The sequence below is a fragment of the Pectinophora gossypiella genome, chromosome Z (assembly GCF_024362695.1).
Source record: "Pectinophora gossypiella chromosome Z, ilPecGoss1.1, whole genome shotgun sequence".
NCBI classification, from domain to species: Eukaryota; Metazoa; Arthropoda; class Insecta; order Lepidoptera; family Gelechiidae; genus Pectinophora; species Pectinophora gossypiella.
Genome location: NC_065433.1, coordinates 21,762,816 through 21,786,369, shown reverse-complemented (window position 1 = coordinate 21,786,369; position 23,554 = coordinate 21,762,816). Strand labels below are relative to the sequence as shown.

Genomic DNA, 23,554 nt, shown 5'->3' with positions numbered 1-23,554 from the left:
GAAAGGTTCTTTTATAACAGTTCTAAGATACCCAATAATTAATCCTTTTATTAATAGAAAAATTACGATTGGAAATAAATGGGTCTTTGGAATTATTTAATTACATAAATACATCTGCTATTGTGTAAGATCACTAATATTAATCCACAGTACACGTAAAATATTTATACTTATAATTATGTATATTACTAATAACAATGTCACGATTAATACTTAAAATTAACATAATTATAATTTAACGATGATGTGAAGTAGTTCATGCATTTTGTTGTCTAAAAGACAATTATTATATTCACAGATATTTGCATGCTTTAATTCGTCTGCAAATTCTTTGGTAATACACGAGACTGTTTTAATTATATATAATGCCTACTCATTGATATCTAACAGACTCTCATGCTACAACTTTAAACTACTGACACTGACATTAAATGGGAAAATCGCGTGTATAGTATCACGTACCTTCGTCATCAGAAGAATAGCTGTTGTACGAGGCGTTCGTATACGTTTTCGGCTTGTACTGATCTGATCTCAGCGATTGTCGACTTTGGTTCAAAGAGCGAGCCAGCGATATTGCCGCGGGAGTACTCTTCCTCGTCAGCGGCGACTGAAGCATCCTTTGCTTCCACTCTAACAACCTCTTCATTGACTCCTCCCGCTAAACATTAAAAACACATTTAAGTAATATCATTCCATCAACAAACCAACTTATAAAGAATAAATGTCTGATAAATTACCTGTTGGACTTTCTTTTCGCCTTCTTTCTCTGTCGTTGTAGACGGCAACCTAGCACTAGCAGATCTAATAAACCCATCAGCGGGAGATTCAAATCGACTAAGATCTTTGGCAAATCCGCCTGCGTTAGAATTGTCGCTCATGACGCTACCACTCCTGTTCAAGTAGTCCTTTTGATTTTCTTTCTCTTTCAGTGTCCAATTTGAGTTCAAACCCTCCAGGTCACTATACTTTGAATTATAGCTGAGATTGTCGCGGTTTGTACGAGTTATACCAAATTCAGTCTCATAATTGTTATTGGCAATCTGAGAGTATGGTGAATTCAATTGCTTTTCAGCTAATCCACTAGCATACTTTGCCAAAGGTATTTGAATATTTCGTGGACTCATCCCATGCTGCAGGTACTGGGCTGACTGACGCATTTTTTCTGCGTAACTTTCCTCGGAGTAGTATCTGTCTGAACTTGGATCGTAGTACGAATTAATATCAAGACTAGATTTCGGTCGCTGAGGCTGTCTGGGAGGGTCGCAAACTGTTCTAGGTGGCATGGTCTTATTCAACATCTCATTTTTAGACTCATACTCCAAGAAATCGGCGCTGTGAGGTCTCGGCATCGGGGGCTGAATACCACTCGACTGCATCTTTTTCCTTCTCAAGACCGATGGACCGCTGAAAGTTTTCTCTTGAGACTGAAAACAAAAAAAATATGTTAACTAATAGGCGCAAAATAATAATAAGAAAAGAAAATTAATATTTGACTTACGTAGTTTCCTGCGTAATCTTGTGGCTGCTGTTGACTGGATATACTAGTAGCGTCTCTGGTTTGTCTCTGGTCCGGTGGAGATTGTGCATACGTCTTTCCGTATTCACTTTCGGTAGCATATGATGCGTATACGTCCTCATAATCTCCTGCTTTACCTTTATTATTATAGGCTGACATTGTCGTAGATCGACCGTAAGCGTCAGGAGTTCTTCTTTCGATGAGTAATCTTTCGTTAATTGAACTGCCAGCTCTGTTCGATCTCGTATTTAGTTCTCCATACACTTCTCTATTGTATGAATTTATGTCTACATTTGATTTGGCATTTGCTCGAGATTCTCCAAAACAATCATTGAAGAGTGCTTTCGCTCGTTCTTCTTCCAATTTCGTTCGTTCGCTCTCTTTAGATGGTGTCTCTCCTTGTGGTGTCAAATCTTGCAAGAAAGGATTGCGACTCACTTGCCTCTCGTATATCTGTTCTTGATTATTCTCTTGTGGGGCTTGTGATTGCTGTTGACCTCTATTCCTATTATCAAAGTAAGGTGACTGAGGATTAGACCTGTACAAGGACGACGTACTTGGATTTTGATGTTCTATTCTGTCCGTTATTGTGTTTGTCAATGGTAGAGAGAGGTGATGCGTGTCATAGGATCGTTTCGTCTGGTACTGAGGTTGTTGTTGTTGTGCCGGTGGTGGTGGCGACTGCGGGCTACAAGAGTACGTGCTCTCTTGGTTGGGACTAGTTTGATAGTTTGTGTGGTCCTGGTGGCGCATATGACTAGTGCCTTGACTGTAGTGTGAGGCGGGCTTTTTGAGTAGATCGTAGTTTGGATCGTACCTGTAATGTTGCAAAGTGTTTTCACATGTAAATCTAGTATGATTTGGTATATTTTGCAAGTATGTGAATTAAATTCAAGTAACATAAAAAAGTAAGTCTTACATGTCAGGGCTAGGTGAATTATAGCCTTCATTGGATCGACGCGGTTTAGGAGGGGCATTGGCGTACGTAGGCCCGGGTACTTCATCTCCGTCCTGTAAAACATGAATAACGGTATGAGATACCAATAAAAGAATTATAGATAGCACGATAAGTGAGACTACTTATTTATGTCGATACGCGTTTAACGTGTTTAACATGTAGAGTAGTTAACGATACTGTCAATTTGCGGTGGCAACCAGTTCATTATCCGCAGTTATATCGGCGACGTAATGGCTGTCCTTGGTTCCGCTCTGACAAACTAATTGCCGATCATCTGCACGGCACCGGTGCGGGGCGTCGGACTACCGCCGTGCACACACTAATACCCACCTCGGTTTTTGCAGCTGCCCGCTCACTCTGCTTTTGTGGCTGCTCACTGAAAATAGAAACGCATCTAAAATAACATCAATCTGTTAACTGTTACAAAAGCTTGGCGTTCAAGTCCACGCTTTAAATAAACATCGGATAAGACCAATTACAAAGGCAAGGCTAGATAGAGTAATAAGTAAAAATAACTGTCAGATTGTCTCACTTGGAGCTCTGCATGAGCGCCGCCATCGTCAGCGCCTTCACCCACTTCATCATGGCATCCTGGTCGGGCGCCGCCAGCACGTATGTCCGCATATTTGCGTGCTCCAGTTTAAAAGCGAACTTCCGCAGCACTTTATCCTCGGCACTGCACGCTGACACTTTGTACGAAGGCAACAACACGGATCCTAACAGTTTTTCTTCGTCTTGACCTGTAATAATTGCTCTTACATTAGTTTGTTAATTAAAGTATTATATTGGTTTTAAGTGATTGAATTCATACTCACTTTTATAATAAAACAAGCAGTACTCCGAGAGCACAAACCATCTTTTCCTCCATACTTTTAGTCCATCGGAACCTTGCTTGTACAGAATGCCGGCCAGGGTGACGGGGGCTGAAGGAACCCTCTGCGCTATGGGTGAGCGCAGCGCCTGGTTGCCGCCGCTGCTCCGCCGACTGTCCGACGACGGGGACTTCACGCTCGGTGAACTCGACTCGCTAGACTTCATCGGCGACACTACGCCGACATTATTTTTTGGACTCTGGTTATTAAACTCAGGCGGTGACTGACATTTTCCTTTATCTCCTTCCGACTGTTTCCTATATCGTTCGATATCCCTCATTTCAGTCTGTTGGTTAGATGGCCACTGCGATTCTTGATATTGTCTAGTTTGTTTTTCCGTATCCTTATATTCATTATTTTTGGCATATCTATCGATATCTTTTTGTATATCAGTACTACTATATTCTTTGAAATCATTTTTGCTACTATATTGATCTAAGTCTCGATAGGAACCGTCAGAGTAAATACTATTCTGCAGGTTGGGCGGTGGCTGGACTCCATGTATCTGTTGAAGCAGCAGCTGCCTCTCCGCGAACTTCTGTTGCTGCTGCATCTGAGCCTGGTTCTGGTAGTGCATCTGCTGTTGGAGCTTCATCTGCTGAATTTCGTTGTACTGCCGCCTCAGTAACTCTGTGTTGCTCTGTGGACCTATTCTATTAGAGTACGGTAAATATGGCTTCGAACCATACTGATTCATATTAGGCATATACATGGGTTGATGATTTTGGTATATTTGGTTGGTATCTTTCGGTGGGTTGCGTTTTAAGTAGTCTTGGTAGACTTCCGCGTTATAACCTTTAGGCATGTTGTGAAGCAGCTCATGGTTGACGTTGTGGTCCATGTACAGGTCTCTCGGCGGGGACTGAGGGTAGTTGTAGTTGTCGTTGGCGCCGTAGTGCCGCGCGTAATCTTGGGTGTAGCCTGTGCTGTAGACGTCGTGCCTGTTCTCGAGGAGCGGGGAGCGAGCGGTGGTGTTGGAGTGGTATTGGCTCTGTATGAGGTGGTGCATGACGCCGTTGGGCGGCGCGGCGGCGGGCTGCGCGGGCGCGTGGTGCACCTGCGCCGGCGGCTGCGGCGAGTAGATCTGGTCGGGGTGCACGTGGTGCGCCATCAGGTGCTGCTGGCTGATCGGCTGCTGCGTCGCCGGCGCCGCCTTCTTATTCTCCATTTGGTACTGTGTCTGCTGCACTGGAGGGTCAATCCTGAAACAAAAAGAAAACATTTGAATAAGTAATTCATTCCGAGTTTATTCACCTTAAGTACATACGCGTACTCGCGTTCGCGTGTTGGAGAGCATGTCGACCGAAACGATTCAATTTCAGTTGCTTAATCGAACGCTATCGTCGTCGTCTGATAACGTGTGTAGGGAGAAGTAAAAAGGAGCTACATTGCGTATTATCACGAAACTCTGCTAGCCGCCCGACTTATACCTTGAAAACAAGCATATATTTGAAAAATATAGCTACGCCAGCAGCGCCTGCTACTTAAAAATCTCTTTTTTCTTTACAGCGAAAACTAGCTTAATACAGCACAATCTTTGAGATAATCTCTCAGCGAAAACTAAATAGAATGAATTTGCCAAATTCAATAAAAAAAACGGTGAAGAGGTAAAAAGAAAGCTGGTAATAGGTATTATCTACATAAGTAAAGGGCCGAATCAATTTATTCAAAACTGAACCCGCAGCGGGCCGGTGGACCGCAGCGACCCTCGACTCGCCGCCGCCGTAGACGCATAAATTGCGCCTGTTATTACCAACACGCGAAATGTACGCTTCGGTGGAGATTCCCACGCATATCGAACGTACACACACGAGAATGTCGTGCGGAATCAGTTTACGTACATACATAATGCTCGCCCGTGATCCCTAATGATCTGGGCAGATCTACAAGTAAGTAGAAGACCACTTGCGGCCTTATGATGAACGGAAATAGTGACAAGTGATTAGCCCATACATACATATACACTATACACATATATAAAGTCACGTCTATTTGGCACATGGGTAAGCTGAGACTATGGAATTCCGTCTACTTCCACCCTGGCACACTTCTCTTGCTTCCTCCGCATTCATTAATCGTTTCGTTCACGCACGCCGCTTCAGAGTAATCGTACTAAACCTTTTCTAAGGACATCTCCAATTTGGTCAATAGCACCATATACTATTATATTAATGCTTCATCATGTTGGAGTAAACGTGACACAATTCCTTAGTCGACTTTTACGACATACAGTGCTTCCATAATGCGCATATAAAAGTGCGCAACGTCAACTAATGGCAAATAGCAATATTGCTTGTTTAGGTGAATTGCCTCAATATGGCATTTTAGCCAACCTGATCATAATTTAAAATGGTATAGGCTAGGACTGTCCCAAAAGTAGACTACGTCTGGTACAGTCATGAGCAATATAATGTACCCACTTTAGGACTCGCACTAACATATTTGACATTTAGTGAGACTTACAGTTCAATTTGTCAAAAAAGTTAATGTGACATGGTACCTAAGTGTATACATACTCGTGACCGTACATTCACACTCATAATCCTTGAAGGGATTACAAATATGATATTATACAGATAGCAATAAAAATAATTAAAAAGTTCTATTTTTTATAGTAGGTACTTATCTTATATCTATGACCCGGAGTTTTAAATTGGGCTATAAATAATCAAATTTTAATTTTATCAATAAAACGTTGCGGTGTCGTTGTCCTAATTATTGGTATTGTTATCTCCGCGATAACATGTAATGGTACAAAACCGATGTACAACCTACATACATGCTCCGGTCAAGTAGCTAATGAATGATATCTGAGACAAACCTACAATAAGTTACGTTAAAAAAAACATTTCAGGGTTATAATGAACTACATACTAGTCCATTTACCATTTACTACAACTTTAGAAAGATGAGTAGTACGGAACGTAAGATTGATAGATACTATGGAATGGTGAATGAATGGGACGGAAGGAAGTTTTTTTGAAAATAAAATATTGTCCATAAGTATATTATTTGTTTGGTACGGACGCGACGGTATCAAGGTGTTGGAAAAGTTATTGTAAAAAATAAAGAGATATAAAAGAAGCTGATATTCCTTTTTGTTTATCATTCTAAGACTTCTTATTTGTCGTGACCTATTGTTGATTTCGCTCCGATGGCATTTACTATTTATTTGGCGAAACAAAATACACAAGACGACTATACAACACGCAACGTAACACATGGATTTTCGCTATTTAATGGCGCTTTGAATGAACGACAAAACAAAAGTTAGCGATTCAACTAGACCCCTCGCTGATACCTAGCCAACTGATACAACTCACTTGACGCAAATTCCATAGGTACTTACGAGTAAACAAAACAGCAACTGAGATTGTACGAGTATTAGCACACTAAGCATAACATTTCGAAGGCGCCTGACTAAGCGAAAACGATCGAATTACGTGAATATTGACTTTGGATCAGCTGTGGTGTCAAACGTGCTGACTACTATCTCCGGCTACCCACACACGTGATAACGGTATGTAAATAATACTATGCAACTTTAAAATAAACATAAAGTCATTCATATATCCATGGTATAAGAAAACCTGGTAAGCTCAAAAGTGACAGCTAACATTTCAAGGTTAGCCCAGTGGACGTCATCCCGCCCTGCGTTTGCCATTTCGTAAATAATAAAATTACCCACGACCAATGTTTTTATATTTACTTTGCAAGGAAACTTTGAACTTTTAAAAAATAAAAATAAAAACTTATAAATTAAATTATTTTTATATATATGACAAGTAATAGTAATTAAATTAGCCCGGGTAGGCCCGCTGCAAGGTGGACCGACGATCTGGTGAAGGTCGCGGGAAGCCGCTGGATGCGGGCAGCGCAGGACCGATCGTCGTGGAGATCCTTGGGGGAGGCCTATGCCCAGCAGTGGGCGTCATACGGCTGATGGTGGTGGTGGTGTGTGACATTAGCCCGTAATTCTCTTCATTTTCAATAATAAAATTTACGCCCTTGGAATGTTGGAGATACCAATTTAATGGTAACACTTACGTCATCAATGGGCTAGCAATGGCGGCTTGTCATAGGATTGAGCATACCTGGTTTTCTTGTACCATGCATATATCATAGTAACCCAATCAATAACCCAATAGTAACCCTGACACCAGGGTGTGATGACGTGGGTGATCGATCTCACAACCCACATGAGAAAAGTTCATATATAGTACATAATACTTTCAAACTTAAGTCTTACTTTGTTTTTCTATATAGCCAGTTTTTATTTACACCACTGTTATTTTTTTATTACAAAACAAATCTTACAGCTAAAATAACAATTTTACAAATAATATTAAAAACACAGCACAATAAATATAATAATAATAAAGGAAAAATATACAAAATCTATTCAAACAACCCTCCTTTCAGTGACCCCTGTACAAAAGTGCCCATGATACTGGCTGCATTGCCTCGCTAGACGGCCAGTGAGATTCTTAGTTGCAATTATTTAATTAGTACCATAGTAATGGACATAAAACAAAACTTATGTCGTGTTCATAACATTCGTATCAAACACGCTGTATCCTGAAATCGGTTGCTCTGTCTACCCCTATAAATCTACGGGAATGAAGCCTATTAATATTTTAATAACGAAAATCAAATCAAATCAAATCAATATAAACAACATAATATGTCAACAAACACATTAATATGAAACATTAATATGTCATTAAAATATTTTCTTTGCGCAGTAATCAACGAGCTGTCAAATTGAATTGCATAATATTATAACTCCACCAACCCGCATTGGAGCAGCGTGGTGGAGTATGCTCCATACCCCCTCCGGTTGATTGAGGGGAGGCCTGTGCCCAACAGTGGGACGTATATAGGCTGTTTACGTACGATAACAAAAAACCAACGTAGTAGGTTCCTACATAATTAACTAACTACACACCATGACTTCAGAAATAACTTTATTTGCATCCAGACATTAATAACCCTTATTTATAGAGACACTTTTAATTTCGGGTTTGTTTTTAAATTGTACAAGTATTTATAGCTGTATACCTAAACATAACGATCTTTCTTCAGCAGACGTTTATTACTTTGTATCACAAATCATAACAAGTATTAGACATATAAATTGTTAGAACCGTATCAATGTACTTGTCCACGTATTAGAAAGTCAATAGTCTCGCGACGAAGTACTTGCGTTTCCAATCACGTGGGCAGCGTTATAGCATCATAGTATCGCATTTCCCTTATCCACCAACACCACTCAGCATCCGGCGAGGTGAGAGTAAGTAATTGCTAGACTAATGACCGGAAGCCGGCACACGACAGCGTCACAGTGTCACTCACTACCTCCCCCGATAATGACGCGTGTCAATCACACTGCTACAACCACTCTATATACGGAAATAAGAAACGCTGAGAAAATGTGACGCGGAAGTAATCAATTAACTTCCCGGCGACTTGCACTCAACTGACACAGAAAACTCAACGAACCCGATAATAAACTGGCCATCCACACTCACAACTTACCAAGTTAAACATTCACTGAAGGAATCCAAACAAAAACTGACCTAAAATATAATTCGAAATATCACCAATGAAACCAGATGAGATACATTTAGAGCCAAAAGGGTCACCTAAATATAGATTTATAGAAACTAATCAAAGTTTCATGATCGAGGAACAAAAGAAGTACACTCTCAGTCTGTAATTATTAATGGAGTCGAGACGTAATTAATAGCGCAGACGTGTTTAGTCTGGGCCGGTAAAAATTGGTATGATGTGTTAATGTGCATTGCAGAGTGTTGGGGAGAGGTGGTCTAGTTGGCGTCGCGCCAGCGGCCGCTGTTTACAGTCACACTTATAGAGCGCGAGACGCTTTCAGCCCCCGTTCAATGTCAATCTCACTGGATTAACCAGAACCCGCCGACTATATGCGGCCTGACCTGATTCTCCTCAAGCTAATTAAAGCTTACCGTATAATTTGACGTTACACAGATGCGGAATCCTGTTCACTTCACAACGATCCCGACGCTCATAATTTTCTTATGTCTATTTATCGTTTAAATGCCTGGCATGGTAAATTGTATATTATGAGGAAACCACTGGATGTAATTTACGTTATTTACTTCTATAAGCAAACGGTACGTGACTGGCTAGATATTATTATACACGAAGATTTGTTGTTAACACCTATTTTCTTAACAATGAGTCATAAAGCAATAACATCCATCGCTCATTCAGTGCGTTTGCTTACGTTCAACAATATTTTATGGTGAAGCCATCCGTTTAAATTTTAATATCAAGTCGAGTGTTGAAGGTGTGCTCAATATTATAGTCAATAGCTTGCGAAATAAATTCACACGAATAGTTTTTACTGACATTCTTACAATAGTTTATTAGCTAATATTGTGGTATTAAGGCACGCACTCAAGTTACGTCGTTGATGGTATGTGAATGTATATTTATAGTGCTGTCAGTCATGATACAAAGTTACGAAAGCAAAATCTGCTGTCACCTATAAAACATTTCGGCGTGGCAGAGTTCGTTGGTGAAGCTTTTGATGTCGATTGGAGTAGGCTCAGACAGTTGATGCCTCAGATAACCAACAAATCATTTACGTAAAACGACCCGAGACTGCTTACCCATAGCTTTGTTATGCAATCATATTTAATGTAATTATAATCTCACCTATCTATAAACTTCAGCAGGTGTCGCACCGCGACGTACCTATCTTGTTTGATTTCCAATTGTTCTATTCATGAGATGTGTTCAAGAATGTTCTGGTTTTTTCGTTTCATAATGTTCCTTCTTATCATCCCTCTTGGCGGCAGACCTTAGGTGGCCACTGCAGTTTTATCCAATTCTCTACGGAGATTATTTGCGACCTGGTGGCCCCCTCTCCCCCACTAACATACAAGCTGGATCCGCTCCTGATCATCCCGGGTATTTAGATTATGGTAAACCAAGATTAGACGAGTGTTAAGTGATGGAGAATACCACTTACGACTGAGTCCACACACTCTACACTATAAGTGTTATTTAAGTTTTTAAAATTAAACATGGCGGTTTCTTTCCCGAGTAAACCATAATATTATTTACTCTATAAATAATATTAAGTGCAGCTGTCAGAATAGTACACTTTCTTGATAGATCTTTTTCGGACTAGCATGTACACTATCTCCCTGTCCTGTTGTCATAGGCACCATGCTAGAGCGCAAATTGTAAAAGCCACATATAAAGATCGCTGTATCTATTGGTCGATACACACTGTATTTAACGCGTAGTATCTGCCGTACTGCAGCTGCACTAAAACTAGAATAGGAGATGCCTTGACTCACAAACCACGCCGCCCCATTACTGGACAACAAAAATGCTCCCTCGACCAATTAAATGTCATTAGGCGCTGTACTGGCGCCTATTTAATGTAGCCTAAGGCTTCAATTTATCTTATAAAGTTTTTTTATCAGAAGGCTACCCTGTACAAGTTACATATCCCAAATTTGATCACAGGGTAGTCATCTAGGTAAAAGATAAATTGGAATTATATGCATATCAAGACACCCTTAACCTGGAACCTGACTCAGGGCAGCAGTAATATTCAGACGCGGAGGACAGGAGTCCTAGGACGGCATTGAAATAGACTACTCTGGGCGCAATCCCACTCGCGTCAGACAGAGAGAGTCAGTACTGCGGGGTGGAAGGCAAGAGGAAAACCACTGCCCTATTTTTCTACACCGACAAGAGCGTGGGAGTTAAATTAGTGATGATGATGATGACAAGACACCCTACTATTCTTTTGAACCTTTCTATGAATTATCATCAAAATTTACATATTATAATATTTAGAATCTGATCGAATCTTCCAAATATTCATGTTAGGTAAGCGGACCTTGATAAAATGGGATAACGCTAGGGATGTAATATTTAGAACGTTATTGTTCTAAATATGTTTTATCTAACCTATACTACACTATTGATGTAATGACCCAGACGAAAATATTATTATAATACCATTATAATAATTATCAATTTAGAAAGGAGTATTCAAATGACTCATTATGAACAAGGAGAAAACAATGAGATAACAATTTCATTGTTAACCACCAAGCCGGTAGACCTACCTATACCGTTACTTAAAACAATTAATAAGTGTTAGTTACTTTGGAAAACATTAAACAAGTCCCTCCTGGGACTATTGTGATAATAACAATATCACTATCAAATGGGTTTTAAGCTCTCCTCACACAGAAGCGGTGCCGTGAGAGTTGCGAGCCGGGGAGCGGGATGAATGTTTGTGTGAAGGCGTCCATACAACTTTAAACACAAAATATTCCCCGCTCGTAATAATGCCCGCAGTACCGCCTATGTGTGCATTAAACCACACCTCGGACACTTCATACAAAAAACCGCGATCTACACAGACACTACACATTGACGTTATCGTACACGCGCAACTGTGTGTGTGACCTCTGACGCCATACGATTTAAGACTGAAGTATAGACCGAGGGGGGGGTGAAGTAAACGTAGCTCAGCCGCTGGTGGGGAGCGGAGAGTTGCCGTTCCATTATTCCTTATTCTATGATTAAGCTTAAGATAATTCTAGTGCAAACACATAGTAGCGCGATGCTAGTTCCCAGCAAACTAGTCAGAGCACTCAGAACTAGACGGGAATAAAACGACCACATCCTGACCGCTGACCACAAGCGCTGTCCCAGGATAATCTTGGAAAAGAAAAGAAACTGGAATAGCGATGCTGCGGAGGACTTAAAACAACAAGATCAAGTTGCTGACGTGCAAAAAATATTCGATTATACACACAATGTAGCGAGAATGGTAAGCTGTTCTAATCGTAATGGTAATGTCAGGTAGGTTATATATAAGTGCTACATGTACGTTATGAAGCACCGATCAGGAAACAGCAGCATAACTTAACAGGCAGAATGTAGTCTTAATAATAATAGATGGAGTTTTTTGTATGAAGTGTCCGAGGTGTGTTTTAATGCACACACAGGCGGTACCGCGGGCATTATTACCAGCGGGGAATATTTTGTAATGTTTAAAGTTGTATAGAAACCTGCATTCAAGAAACGACCAAGTATTTGAAGTTTGAATAGTATCTAAATTGCAGTACATAAGTGTCGATACAAAATTGGTACCTATAAACCGACCATGTGCTAGAAGTTACTAAACTTAACACAATACACGAGAGGTCAAATGGCCATGTTGTATAATTACAGAGTAATCGATATCGCAGTACGAACGATAAACACGATCTGAGATATGATCTGATTGCTCTCGCTCCAATACATTTACACAAGCGACCACACCAATCAAGGCTGTGTTTTTTGAAGAATATTATATTTTTTTAAATCAAAATTTGTGCCGGCCTATGCTGCCACCTAGTAGAAGCATAAGAACGGTAACTGAACTCAGGTTTTTTTATAATTACTGATCTCATATTAAGGTAATACCTACATAATCTTAGCTTGAATACCTTTACTCGTACCTAAAGTGTGTTTAATGGAATTTTATCGTCAGACTTAAGCTGAGCTGACGCAGCCATCCCGCACGACTCGACCCGTTTGATTCACCGCAAAGGCATTCGAAGGCTCGACGAGTTACACTCCGGGCAGATCCGCGCCACAGCTCTGCATACTTCGCAACTAACTGTTGAATTAGTTGTTCGATGCTTTCAAATATTTCATAGCCATGCAGATTTCGATAAAAAATTGAAAAACGGATGTGTTAGTTATTCAGGCGTTCAAGATTCGCACACTGGGTAGACGACATTCAAATGCAAATGGCGATCGCGTCGAAGTATACTTACTATACAGTTATGAACGTAAAAGCAATGGAGAAAAGTGGACAGTGTGTAGAAAACTGGTCGCGCGACATAGGTAGGTATGTACATTCGTTGAGAATAGTCCGGGCGCGGACTGGGTCCCGGTGCGGCGCGCGCGGCCACTCGGTGGTCCGTGTGTTCCCGCGCATTCTTGCCGCGAGGTGAACAACCGGCGCGCGCGTCGTCGTCCTTGGCACCTTGGAGTGCGCCACGCCAGTTCCTTTCTACGTGGTACAGCCTCCGTGGACCGCGCGCCCGCTCCGCGTACGCGGTAAACCGTAACTCGATTTACTCCAGTAGGTACCTACCTACCTTGCCCAGCGCAATATCCTTATGCGCACATACACATACTAATCTAATGTTATTCATACACGTACACTGCACCTTATCTTTACGACAGCGAAATATTCTACGTACCTATACCTATGTATTTCATTAATCTTGATAAAATTGTTGTAAGATTATTATTTATTAGGCTTATCTAAAAAAAGTGAAATGAGTTTTCTTAATAACACGATAAATTATCTCTTAACTACTATACAAGTTAAGGCGAAAAAGTTATATTGTTACTTAGGTATTAAAATCTTTACAGCAATAAAACAGTAAATACCTAGCAATTAATTTTAAACGAGCGTAAACGAGCGAAAGTAGTGGACCGCACATGAGAAAATCATAACATTTATTAAGCAGGTGATACTAACGTATGTTTGGAGTTAAACGTTTGTAACGTAAGGCCGGCAGACCGTGAACGTTCACAAAGAGTACGGAGCCCGTTTTTGTTGTCGCGAGGATTGTGCAGGATAGAGTTACTGGGCGCTGACGGGCTGCTGGGGCCTGGGGTCATAGAAACCAACGCCCCGTTACAACCCAGACCGTAGTTCACAACCAAAATAAAACAAACCAGCGGATACTTGGCTAAATCTTTCACTACAACATCCTGGGCGTACAAACCGCCACGTCGAAGCAATTCATCTAAAAAAAAGCAATACTGCTATTTGACATTTGTTAACATTGCGCTCTTATTCTTATATGCGCAAATGTCAAATAGCAATATTGCTTTTTAGATGAATTGCACGCAATGTGGCCTTTTTAGCTCAGGGGGGCTAAAATTCATTTCACTACGTAAGCTAATGTCACGGCGTATGCGACCGATAATTATTAAAATATTTATTACAATGGTCTGTAAATATCTAGTAGCGTATGAGTTCGTGTTAGCAGTACCCAGCCTGCTGGTTGCTATTGCTGCAGAAAATGGTTGTCGCACGTTATTACTATTCAGCTTCCGTCTTCCAACGTACACGTGTCGGAAAACTTTCCTCAAATTGCTGCCAACTTTTATATTGCTTTCCGGAATTCCTAAGCGTTCAAGAGGACACACTTCTCGGATAAAATGTGTTCTATTAAATTATAGCTTCGCCTATGTTTGATGAAATGGATTATGAATAACAATTTGAAAGAGAACAATGGTGTTGCCAAACTTATACAGTGTGTTTATTGTCTACAAACAAACTAAAGTGGATAATAATGTACGACGATAAATAACCGAACCCAACGTCAAGTTGCATAAGCAAATGACCGCCAAACCATCCGCAACACAACCGGTCCCTAGGTTCACATTCCTGACACTTCAAAACTCTTGGTCTTAAAGTAGGTACAAACTTTTCGGAACAATATTTCACAATCAACGCGAAACTGTTAAATCGATTTTAATGAAGTAAAACGTCTAAGTCCTTGTTGGAATTACCTCGCAAATTACGAAACTGACAGTAATTAATTAATTTAAAGTTACTTAATAAAATTGTGTTTTATCCGTCTACGTTAACGATTGGTCATTGCTGCAGATTTCGCGGTTGTCCGACGCGTCGGATAATAAAATACAACGCAGCATTTTCGCTTCACATCAAAAAGGTACCTATTTCTGTGCCGAACAAAAGATGAATACGAATGCAGGCAAATTTCAACAGGCGATATAGGTAGGTATACAAAATATTTTGGTTTTTCTTTTAATCCGCTTTGAGGATTGGCATTCTTTACAGTTGTATAAACTACAAGATCTATTTGGGCATATTTAATCGTGATAGGTACCTACATTGTTTAAGTAGATTTAATATTAACCACATCTAGCCAAAGTAAACACAAAACGACAAAGTACCTATGCATCTATGGCACATTAATAGCAATTTATGGGTTGAGAACTAGATTAAGCATAAGGTCGTTTAGATTATTTTCACAACGACGACTAAAGAAAATGGTTTGTTGCATGCAAGTTGTTTTCTAATCATTCTGTCTACTTTAGAAAGTATATAGGTAATTCGACTTTATGTTTATTAGTGTATATAACAACATTAGATGACTGTATCTTGGCAGATTTGATAGAATAACGAATTAATTAGTCCCCACATGTCGGTACAGTTTGTAGATAATTGTGAACAGACACTAATCAGTGCCCGCGGCACGAGTTCCCCGCTTCGAGCCTTACGACGTTTATCCACCTAGATAGAATTGGGTAGTTTCCTAGGTCAAAGATTTTATGAAATTCTGATTACAAAATAAACACAGATCCAAAGCTGACAAATAACTTTTTCTTTTATCTATTTAACTGGCTCTTTAGGGACTGTTTTATCGACAGAGGCATAATGTTTTATCGCTAGTTATTCAAATTTAGAAGTTATTGGCACTAGACGGCTTTTTATTTTAACCCAGATGGTCTTCCCCACATTGACCGTAATGAAAAATGTAATAATAAGTGCGACATTTTGTTACGATTTTCTATGACGTCACAGGTTGCTTTTTTATACAAATTCCATAGTAATTTCGTGTTTTGACGTTTAGTAAAACTACCCTATTCGTTGCATGTATTGGTCAAAGCCCGCGCGATATAATTCGCGGAAGCTGTGTCGCCTGCGCTGGTATTGTACCGGCGAGCTGCGTTCCCGCCGAGCCTGTGTGACATCACAAAGCACAATGATCTGCGCACGCCACTGAATTGGAAACGTTTTGTTATCGACAAACTCTAATGACACTGACAAAAAATATTCTCAAACCTATCTAAACATCATTGAGCTCAAAATGAATTATCAAAAGAACGGTTTGACTAGTCAAACTGATATTCACGGTAGAATATACCTACCTCTGCACATAGGTACGTAGTACTGATATTTATTCTGTGACATAGTACAGTATTCACAACGAAGTAAGTAACTACTTACTTTGTAAATATTTCAAGTTGAAAAAAATACACACACACAACTAAACACAGAATAAGTAATAAGTACTTTAGTACTTTAGTGGGCATTGACGAATGGAATATTTAATAATGGTATATTGGTATGCAAACTTCATTATTTCATAACTTAAGAATGCAGGTTTCACTGCCGTTACGATACAATCACGCCGTTTGTGCTCTAATCTCAGTAACCTTGTGTATAACTGATGCAAATGTGTCTATTAAATATCTATTTTACAAATAGTTTCATTGTAAGGGAAACTATAGAATTTTGTAACATAATTTCAAACCTGATTGGACACGTACGACGCGAAATAAAATAGTACATGATACAATTTTAACTAGGTGCTAATGGAACTATGAGATCGCAATAGCGAATACCAAGTAAGTAGACACTGGCTTCGCTAGCCTATGCACAGTGTCAACACATTCTGATGGTCCCATGCCACGCCTCGACACACTGTTGACTTGCAACTCACAAATTTATACCTATGAATCTGCACCACCAGTCGGCAGTGGTCAAGATCTTTTCTTCCCGCTATCGAATCTTTAGTAGGAAGAATCGACTTCTCGTGATAGCTACGAACAAAATGTCTCTCTCGGCAGCCCCAAAGCAGTCGAAGCCCGATCCTATAGATTAGCATCACAAGGCCTCATCAGCCAATCAGCAGACTCGTGACAGAAAGACACGTGCGCCAACGATTAGCTGGTACTTACGTCTGTGTATCGTAACCTACGCTCTATGCTACTGAAGATAAGATCGAACAGTAGGCGCGTGAGATACGAAACGACAGAGTCGTGAGAGAAGAAAGTCATTGTCGTACTATTAGTAGGTGATAGGTACCGACGCGCGTGCCACTCGAGAGAACGAGATCTCCACGACAGATAGACTATTTTCCAACGACAGACGTGTGACACCGTTGCTCAGTGTCCAACAGTTTTGTCTTCAGACTTTTACTTTGATGACTCTAATAATAGGTCTGTCTGATAGAGCAAAATCTCTATCTATCTATAAGTACATATACATAGTGCAACGTGTCGTTACTATCTTCCACATAGGTACTTCTTATTGTTCTTCGCATTATTAACAATGATAATGGTAAACTTTGAAGCTAATACCTATATACGGAAGTAGGTTACATACTTGTAAGTCTACACTTGTAGAAAATACTTGTGGAATCAAACGTGGACTTATTTCATGTTTTCAATTACACCTTTCTTGAATTTTAGGGTAATTGCAAGATACAACCAATAAACCACTGAACGATTAGTGCTTATAATTTGTCGTAATAAATAATTACTCAAATTACGAAACTGAAACGAAAATTGGGACAGCTTTCACTAATAAAAACAGTTTCGTAATAATTTATGAAAATCGACGCCGATACCGAATGGAAATGATTAAATTTGGACAAAGTTATTTCGGTACAATTGGGTCAACTACAAAACAACATTGCTGTGTTTATTTGCAATGCACACCATTCACAGAGCATTCAGATAAAAAAATCGCATTTGCATTATATTAAGCAAACAAAAATTAACAACATTCGCATTTGCCATAGCATCTTAATATTATAAATGTTGGGTACTAAAGCCGCTTAACCACTAGATGCAGAAATGCGCTCCGATGCACAACACCCACTAACGCGCAGCATTCCTGGAACATTTGAAATACGTCCCGCGAGTTTGCAACCTCTCACGGAAACTATTGGAGTTGTTCTCAACAACTTTAACATGAAATACAGCACCAGGGCGCATATAAATTTTGAAAAATTTCTGAACTTTGTTGAGTGGAAAATTGCTGTAGGATCACCACATAAAGTCATTCTTAAACTTAACGTTTCTCATTCCTTAACCTAACCGTATTACAGATAATGTTGAGTGATAAGATGCCTACTGTTCACTTGAAGTTATAATCACATCCCGTGTCGCGAAACATCAGAGTCATGAGAGATCATTGGGATAATGTGCGTTAGCAGCAGAATCTGTTGACGCGTAAGCAGCCGCGTCGTTATCATGTACAAGTATATCATAGACATTTGAGCTTTAAACTAGTTGTTTAATAATATAAGTAACACGACCCTTGCCCGCTCGCTCCTTCCACGAAATACTATACTGTTGAATCACTAAGTGGCTTTGACTAACTGACCGCATTTGTCCTCTGTGGATTAGATACTTCACGCGAAACGCTTTAGCCCCATTTGTCCTAAAATGATATAGTTACGTAAGTATATAAAATTTATAAGACTGGCGTGAAGTTAAGCCTCACGCTCAAAATAGAGCTTATCTAGTGTGTTTAGTAATATTCCGTAATATCCGGAACCTACTTAGATGTTTGCCCATAAACAAGCTGGCCTCAAAGTGTGGGTAGACTGTAGAGGCAAACTTAGTAACTGTAGTTCAAGATAAACGCTTTTAGACCCTCTGAGGTGCAGGTGTTACGCAACGAATGCCGCAGCCTGCTACTATCGACCGGTCAACTAACTGCATAACTCGCCTCCACCGCACAAGTGCTTTGCATCTGACTTATGCGGATAAGGAACAAGTACCTATTTAGACATTTAAATGTTCATACAGAATCTATAAAATCAAATAAGAAGATGCAACAAAGCTAGAATGTAAGCAACACGTGTATTTCGCATTCCAATGTTCCTTTCACGCTGCGGAATATTCTCGACGTGAGCGGTTAAATGTCGAACAACAGATTACTTTTGGAATGCCAAGACACGACTACGATATTACAATAAAAATCGACTTCAGAAAAATCAATGATGACTACAGCTCCCACTCGAGGATTTACGATCATGATCTACAGTCATGCTCCAAGTACCTCCTACTTTTCTTAATATCCGCGAGGTGTGATGACGAATTTAAAAAGTAAAGCAAATAGATTTCATTAAGTTTGTGCCGCTTTCATTGACGGAAATTTAAGTGGAACTTTACAACGCGTTTGAGGAAAATAAACCTTTTAAGGTAGCAACTTGGCCTTATTTAATTTAATATTACTCAAAGAGGTTGTAGAAAATTAAAAAGCATTATAAAGTAGAACAAAGGCTGGAATGATGCAGAAATAAGTCTCAAAGGGAAAGAAGAAAGATTTTCTTTAACTGGTTGAGAAAACAGATTGTGCGACGCGGGGCAACACCCGCGGGGCGCGGGGTGCGACTACAGTTCTTGCGTGCGTGCCCGACCAAACCTCTACTAAATACTGGACCGTACCGTACCCATACCTACCTATATCCTTCCTTTCGATTCTGCTGATTATTTTCATAAGTGGGTTCTTTCGTAGTAGGTGCCTATTATTAAACAAAACCGCAAAATGTAGCAGGTAACCGTAAATATGAATCAATCTAAGAATTATAAAATGGTTCTTAACATAACTCAATAGCAAATAAAAATGCTTAGAACGCTGGGCGTACGTAAAAATCTAGTGATAGCAAAATATTCTCCACTCGTGTCAAGTTTAGGTAATATACCTAACTATTCATGTCGCTGCCGCTTCTTAGAAAGATAAACATATTCGTGTGCACAAAAAACAAAAGGGCACAATAGCAACAAGTGCTTCCCAAACAAACGTTGACGCGGCAAGCGACGCCATTCAACTCCCCACCAACGCCACACGACAAAGGTCCGGAGACAAAAAACCTCTGCTTGCGAAAGGTACCTTCAACTACCTGCTACAAAGACAGGTCGCCGCAAAAGGCCCCAACGAGGTTGAATCTCCGGAGACATCGTGGTCGATGACACACCGGCCCGCCATCTTTCGCTGCCGAAAATTCCAACTTATTTTCGCAGCTGATCTGTCACGTGGAGATGACTCACGCGAATGACTAAAATAAGTATAAATGCAAAAGTTTCTGCAGGCTTGCGTCAACAAAAAGACAGCAATGCCTTTAAAGAACCAGCTTTTTTTATAAATCTAAATCGAATCATGAACTCATCGTTGACGTTTTTGCACTTGTCTTATTTATAAGTAAGGTAGGTTACCTACCTACCTGTTTATACAAAATTAACATCTTATTTCTAAATAAAATATTTTAACGTAGATTTGGGCATCAGGGCGCTGTAGACATCAAATAAGTACCTACCTATTTCGAATCAGAAGAAACGGAAAACGTAAACAGGCTTTTACGTTGTAGAAATTTAAGTAGGTAAACCCGCTTTCAACCCACAGAACTGGTATGGAAATATAAAACCAACAGTTTTAGGAGAACAATGTGCTTGAAATTTTCTTTAATAGTGTTCATAGTAAGTAAACAACAAATTATACTTACGTTAATGTTATAGAAAATATCAAAATAAAAAATAGGTAGGTACTTTACTACCTACAAAATTTAATGATGTCTTCAACTACGAGTATCTATCCACTTAAACGAAAGCAATAAGGTGTGGTAATTAAAAAGTAAATGCCAATGGTGAATGCAGTCCACCTGTTGAAACCACACCTGGTACTAACACACATTAGGGTAGCGAGAACCATTCTGTGGATTCAATGTTTATGCTAACAACAAATATTTAAACCTAGCGTGACCAACCCGAGACGCGTCCAAATTGAACGCTTCGGGGAAGTTCAAAACATCTCCGACAGTAGGTACAAAAAGCGAGATCAGGATCCTTTTTCAAAAGGCTGAGATATAAGTATAATTATAGGCGTTAAGACTAGTCAAGCGACTGTCTAGCTTGTTCAATATCCGGTTTACCGTACCTTATTCCCTGGCGGCATCAAATCCTCTTGTGTTACGGATAATATCTTGCTTCATTTAACAATAATCTTCTGGCTGCTAACATGTACGGCACTTTTAAGTCATCGAACCACATTTATCAACACTTTACACCAAACTTGAACTTTTGTGGGTCTGTGATCTCTGATGATGTGAAATCTAGTTTTTATTTGTTCTATTAAGATTATTGTCCGTTTTTAATACTTTGTTATGGCGTTCTTCTTTTGTTGGACAACTTTTAATTGAACATATTTTATATATTTTTGTTTTGTGTCGTCGACGGTCTTCAGGTTACTTTGTCCGCTTCACTATATTTTCAAAGAACGCAAACGGCAGTCCGCCGCCGACTGGTGAAGTAACGTATAGCGCGTTGAGCCAACTACCAGCCTCGAGTGGGAGGAGGGCAACGCGATGGCTATACACAAAATCCGAACGTGCGAGCGAAACAGAAATAAACGTCATCACTGGTACATCTATAATGCAACTAATGAAAACTGTCCACAAAGCTAACGTAATCTCCCACAATGTAGGATACGTATAATTTTACAAAGTAATACTGGTTTTACCTGTGGTTGGGCTCCGCGTTCCGATAAGGTAATTTTAATTGAAGAGTGAAAAAGGCAGGCTTTTACGAACACATTCATAGAGCAGACAAAGTTAAATTTTAATTTGAATGCTGGAGACGTTAACGGTCAACTTAGTGCTTTTTCCGCCAAAACAACTTTTGTAATTTTTAATATCAACGAATATGAAGGGTTATTTACGAGAGCTAAGCTAAATTGAGTAATCAATTTGTGACACAACTCATACGTTACACCTCCGATATTTATCGCGAAAACGTAAGTAGGTAGGTTTCTTTGATAATTGAACGTAACAAAAACGTACGAGTAATAACCGTTGGCTGTTAATTTAATAACCACGCGGAGGCTTTGATGGTAGCGGAAAACATAGCAGTGGGGTATTGGCCGTATTGGCGTCGTGAATCACAACCGGGGAACGCGGTACTCTTCTATTTGCCTTTCTTATTGCGACTGGACAAAGGCTTCACTTTTACCAATTAGCTAGACAGCATCGAATGCCGACAGTCGATACTTTGTTTCCAAAAACAAGTGAAAATCTATTCGATATCGACACACTTTGTGCTTGTTCGCATTGCTGTCCGGCGTTCGTTTCTTCATTTCTTTTTTACGATGCAATTACGATAGGTAGATCTTTTAAAATTATTATTTCACAATAAGTACCTACATTAATATAATAATTTGGATATTTCTGCTGCAAAAAAATTGAAATGGAAATCAGAATCATTTATTAAATGTAGTTAATTATTATTGATAAACTTGTTTATTATTTAACATTTTAGAATTTTGTGTTTGGTTAGGTTAGGTTTGCTGAGGAGAAGAAATGTCAAGAAAATGCAACAGCAACACATCTTTTAAATCAATAAATGTAGGTATAACCAGAAATGACAGTTTCTTGACATTTCTTTAATACATTTTTATTATTCATTACCATTAATCTTATATACTAAATATAACAAGCTTAAAAAATATACAACGACGACGAAAAAAAATTAAATACTACTACTAATACTTTTTTTATATTTTATTTATTTTTTTTGTTTCTATTTAATCAAATTGTATATAAAACGTTCTTCAACATTTTATATAAAATATAAAATACCTAATATGTTTAACGTCGTCGTCACTGGATTCCACGAATACCAACGTTTGATTTACTTCAAGCATGAAAGGAATCTACGATGTTCCTACAGCCTATCACCGACGAGATGGATATTTATTTTCAAATTTGTAATCGGTACAAAAAAAAATAGGTAACCAAAATACGGGCGGGAATCGAGCCCTGCTAACGTTCGTTTCAAAATTTCTCTTACCTGCTTCTAATTTAGTAATGAGCCTCCACCGCGTCCGTGACGACCGGGGTTATGATGTCGTGACCGGCATCTTCTCAGTATTATAATAACCAACAGTGCACTCGCAATCGAAAGTTGAAAATTTACGAGTAATTGCGATATTTTACGGCTTTTACCCGGTAATTATAACATGCCGAGCGAAGGAAATTCGCTTGGTATTGTTACCATTACTCAACAAAGAGAAATAGCACACACGTATAGTTTTGTGTGGAAACATTTTAAAATAAAAAAAAAGAATTATCAAAATCGGTTCATAAACGACGAAGTTATCCCCGAACAAACAAAAAATATACGGTCGAATTGAGAACCTCCTTCTAGTACCGTTTTTATTTTCCACGTCCCCTACATGCATATTCTTTGCATCATCAAAACTTATTTTTAACATGATTTAACAGTTGTTGCCAGGAGTAACTCCCGCTAACGTTCTTTTTTTAATTAGATCCGTATTCGAATCGGAATTCAAAGTCGGATATGCAG

At 39.4% G+C, this 23,554-nt stretch overlaps 1 protein-coding gene across 6 annotated transcripts in view; it reads right to left on the bottom strand.

The window, feature by feature from the left end:
* Window positions 1-21,286, bottom strand: part of LOC126379948 (uncharacterized) — a 38,791-nt gene extending 17,505 nt beyond the window's left edge. For 5 of the 6 annotated variants that reach the window (XR_007568409.1, XM_050028973.1, XM_050028974.1 and 2 more), the window contains exons 1-8: window positions 21,132-21,286; window positions 3,290-4,548; window positions 3,007-3,214; window positions 2,805-2,850; window positions 2,436-2,527; window positions 1,499-2,333; window positions 738-1,424; window positions 463-658 (exon numbers count right to left, since the gene is read on the bottom strand). Coding sequence is in view for 5 of the 6 variants with exons in the window: in XM_050028973.1 (XP_049884930.1) it covers window positions 463-658; window positions 738-1,424; window positions 1,499-2,333; window positions 2,436-2,527; window positions 2,805-2,850; window positions 3,007-3,214; window positions 3,290-4,514 (3,289 nt within the window). In the remaining variant the exon portion in view is untranslated. Of the gene's footprint in view, window positions 1-462; window positions 659-737; window positions 1,425-1,498; window positions 2,334-2,435; window positions 2,528-2,804; window positions 2,851-3,006; window positions 3,215-3,289; window positions 4,549-8,884; window positions 9,103-21,131 lie in introns of those variants that run through there. The other variant, XM_050028971.1, reaches the window with a different exon arrangement.
* Window positions 21,287-23,554: the final 2,268 nt, after the last annotated feature.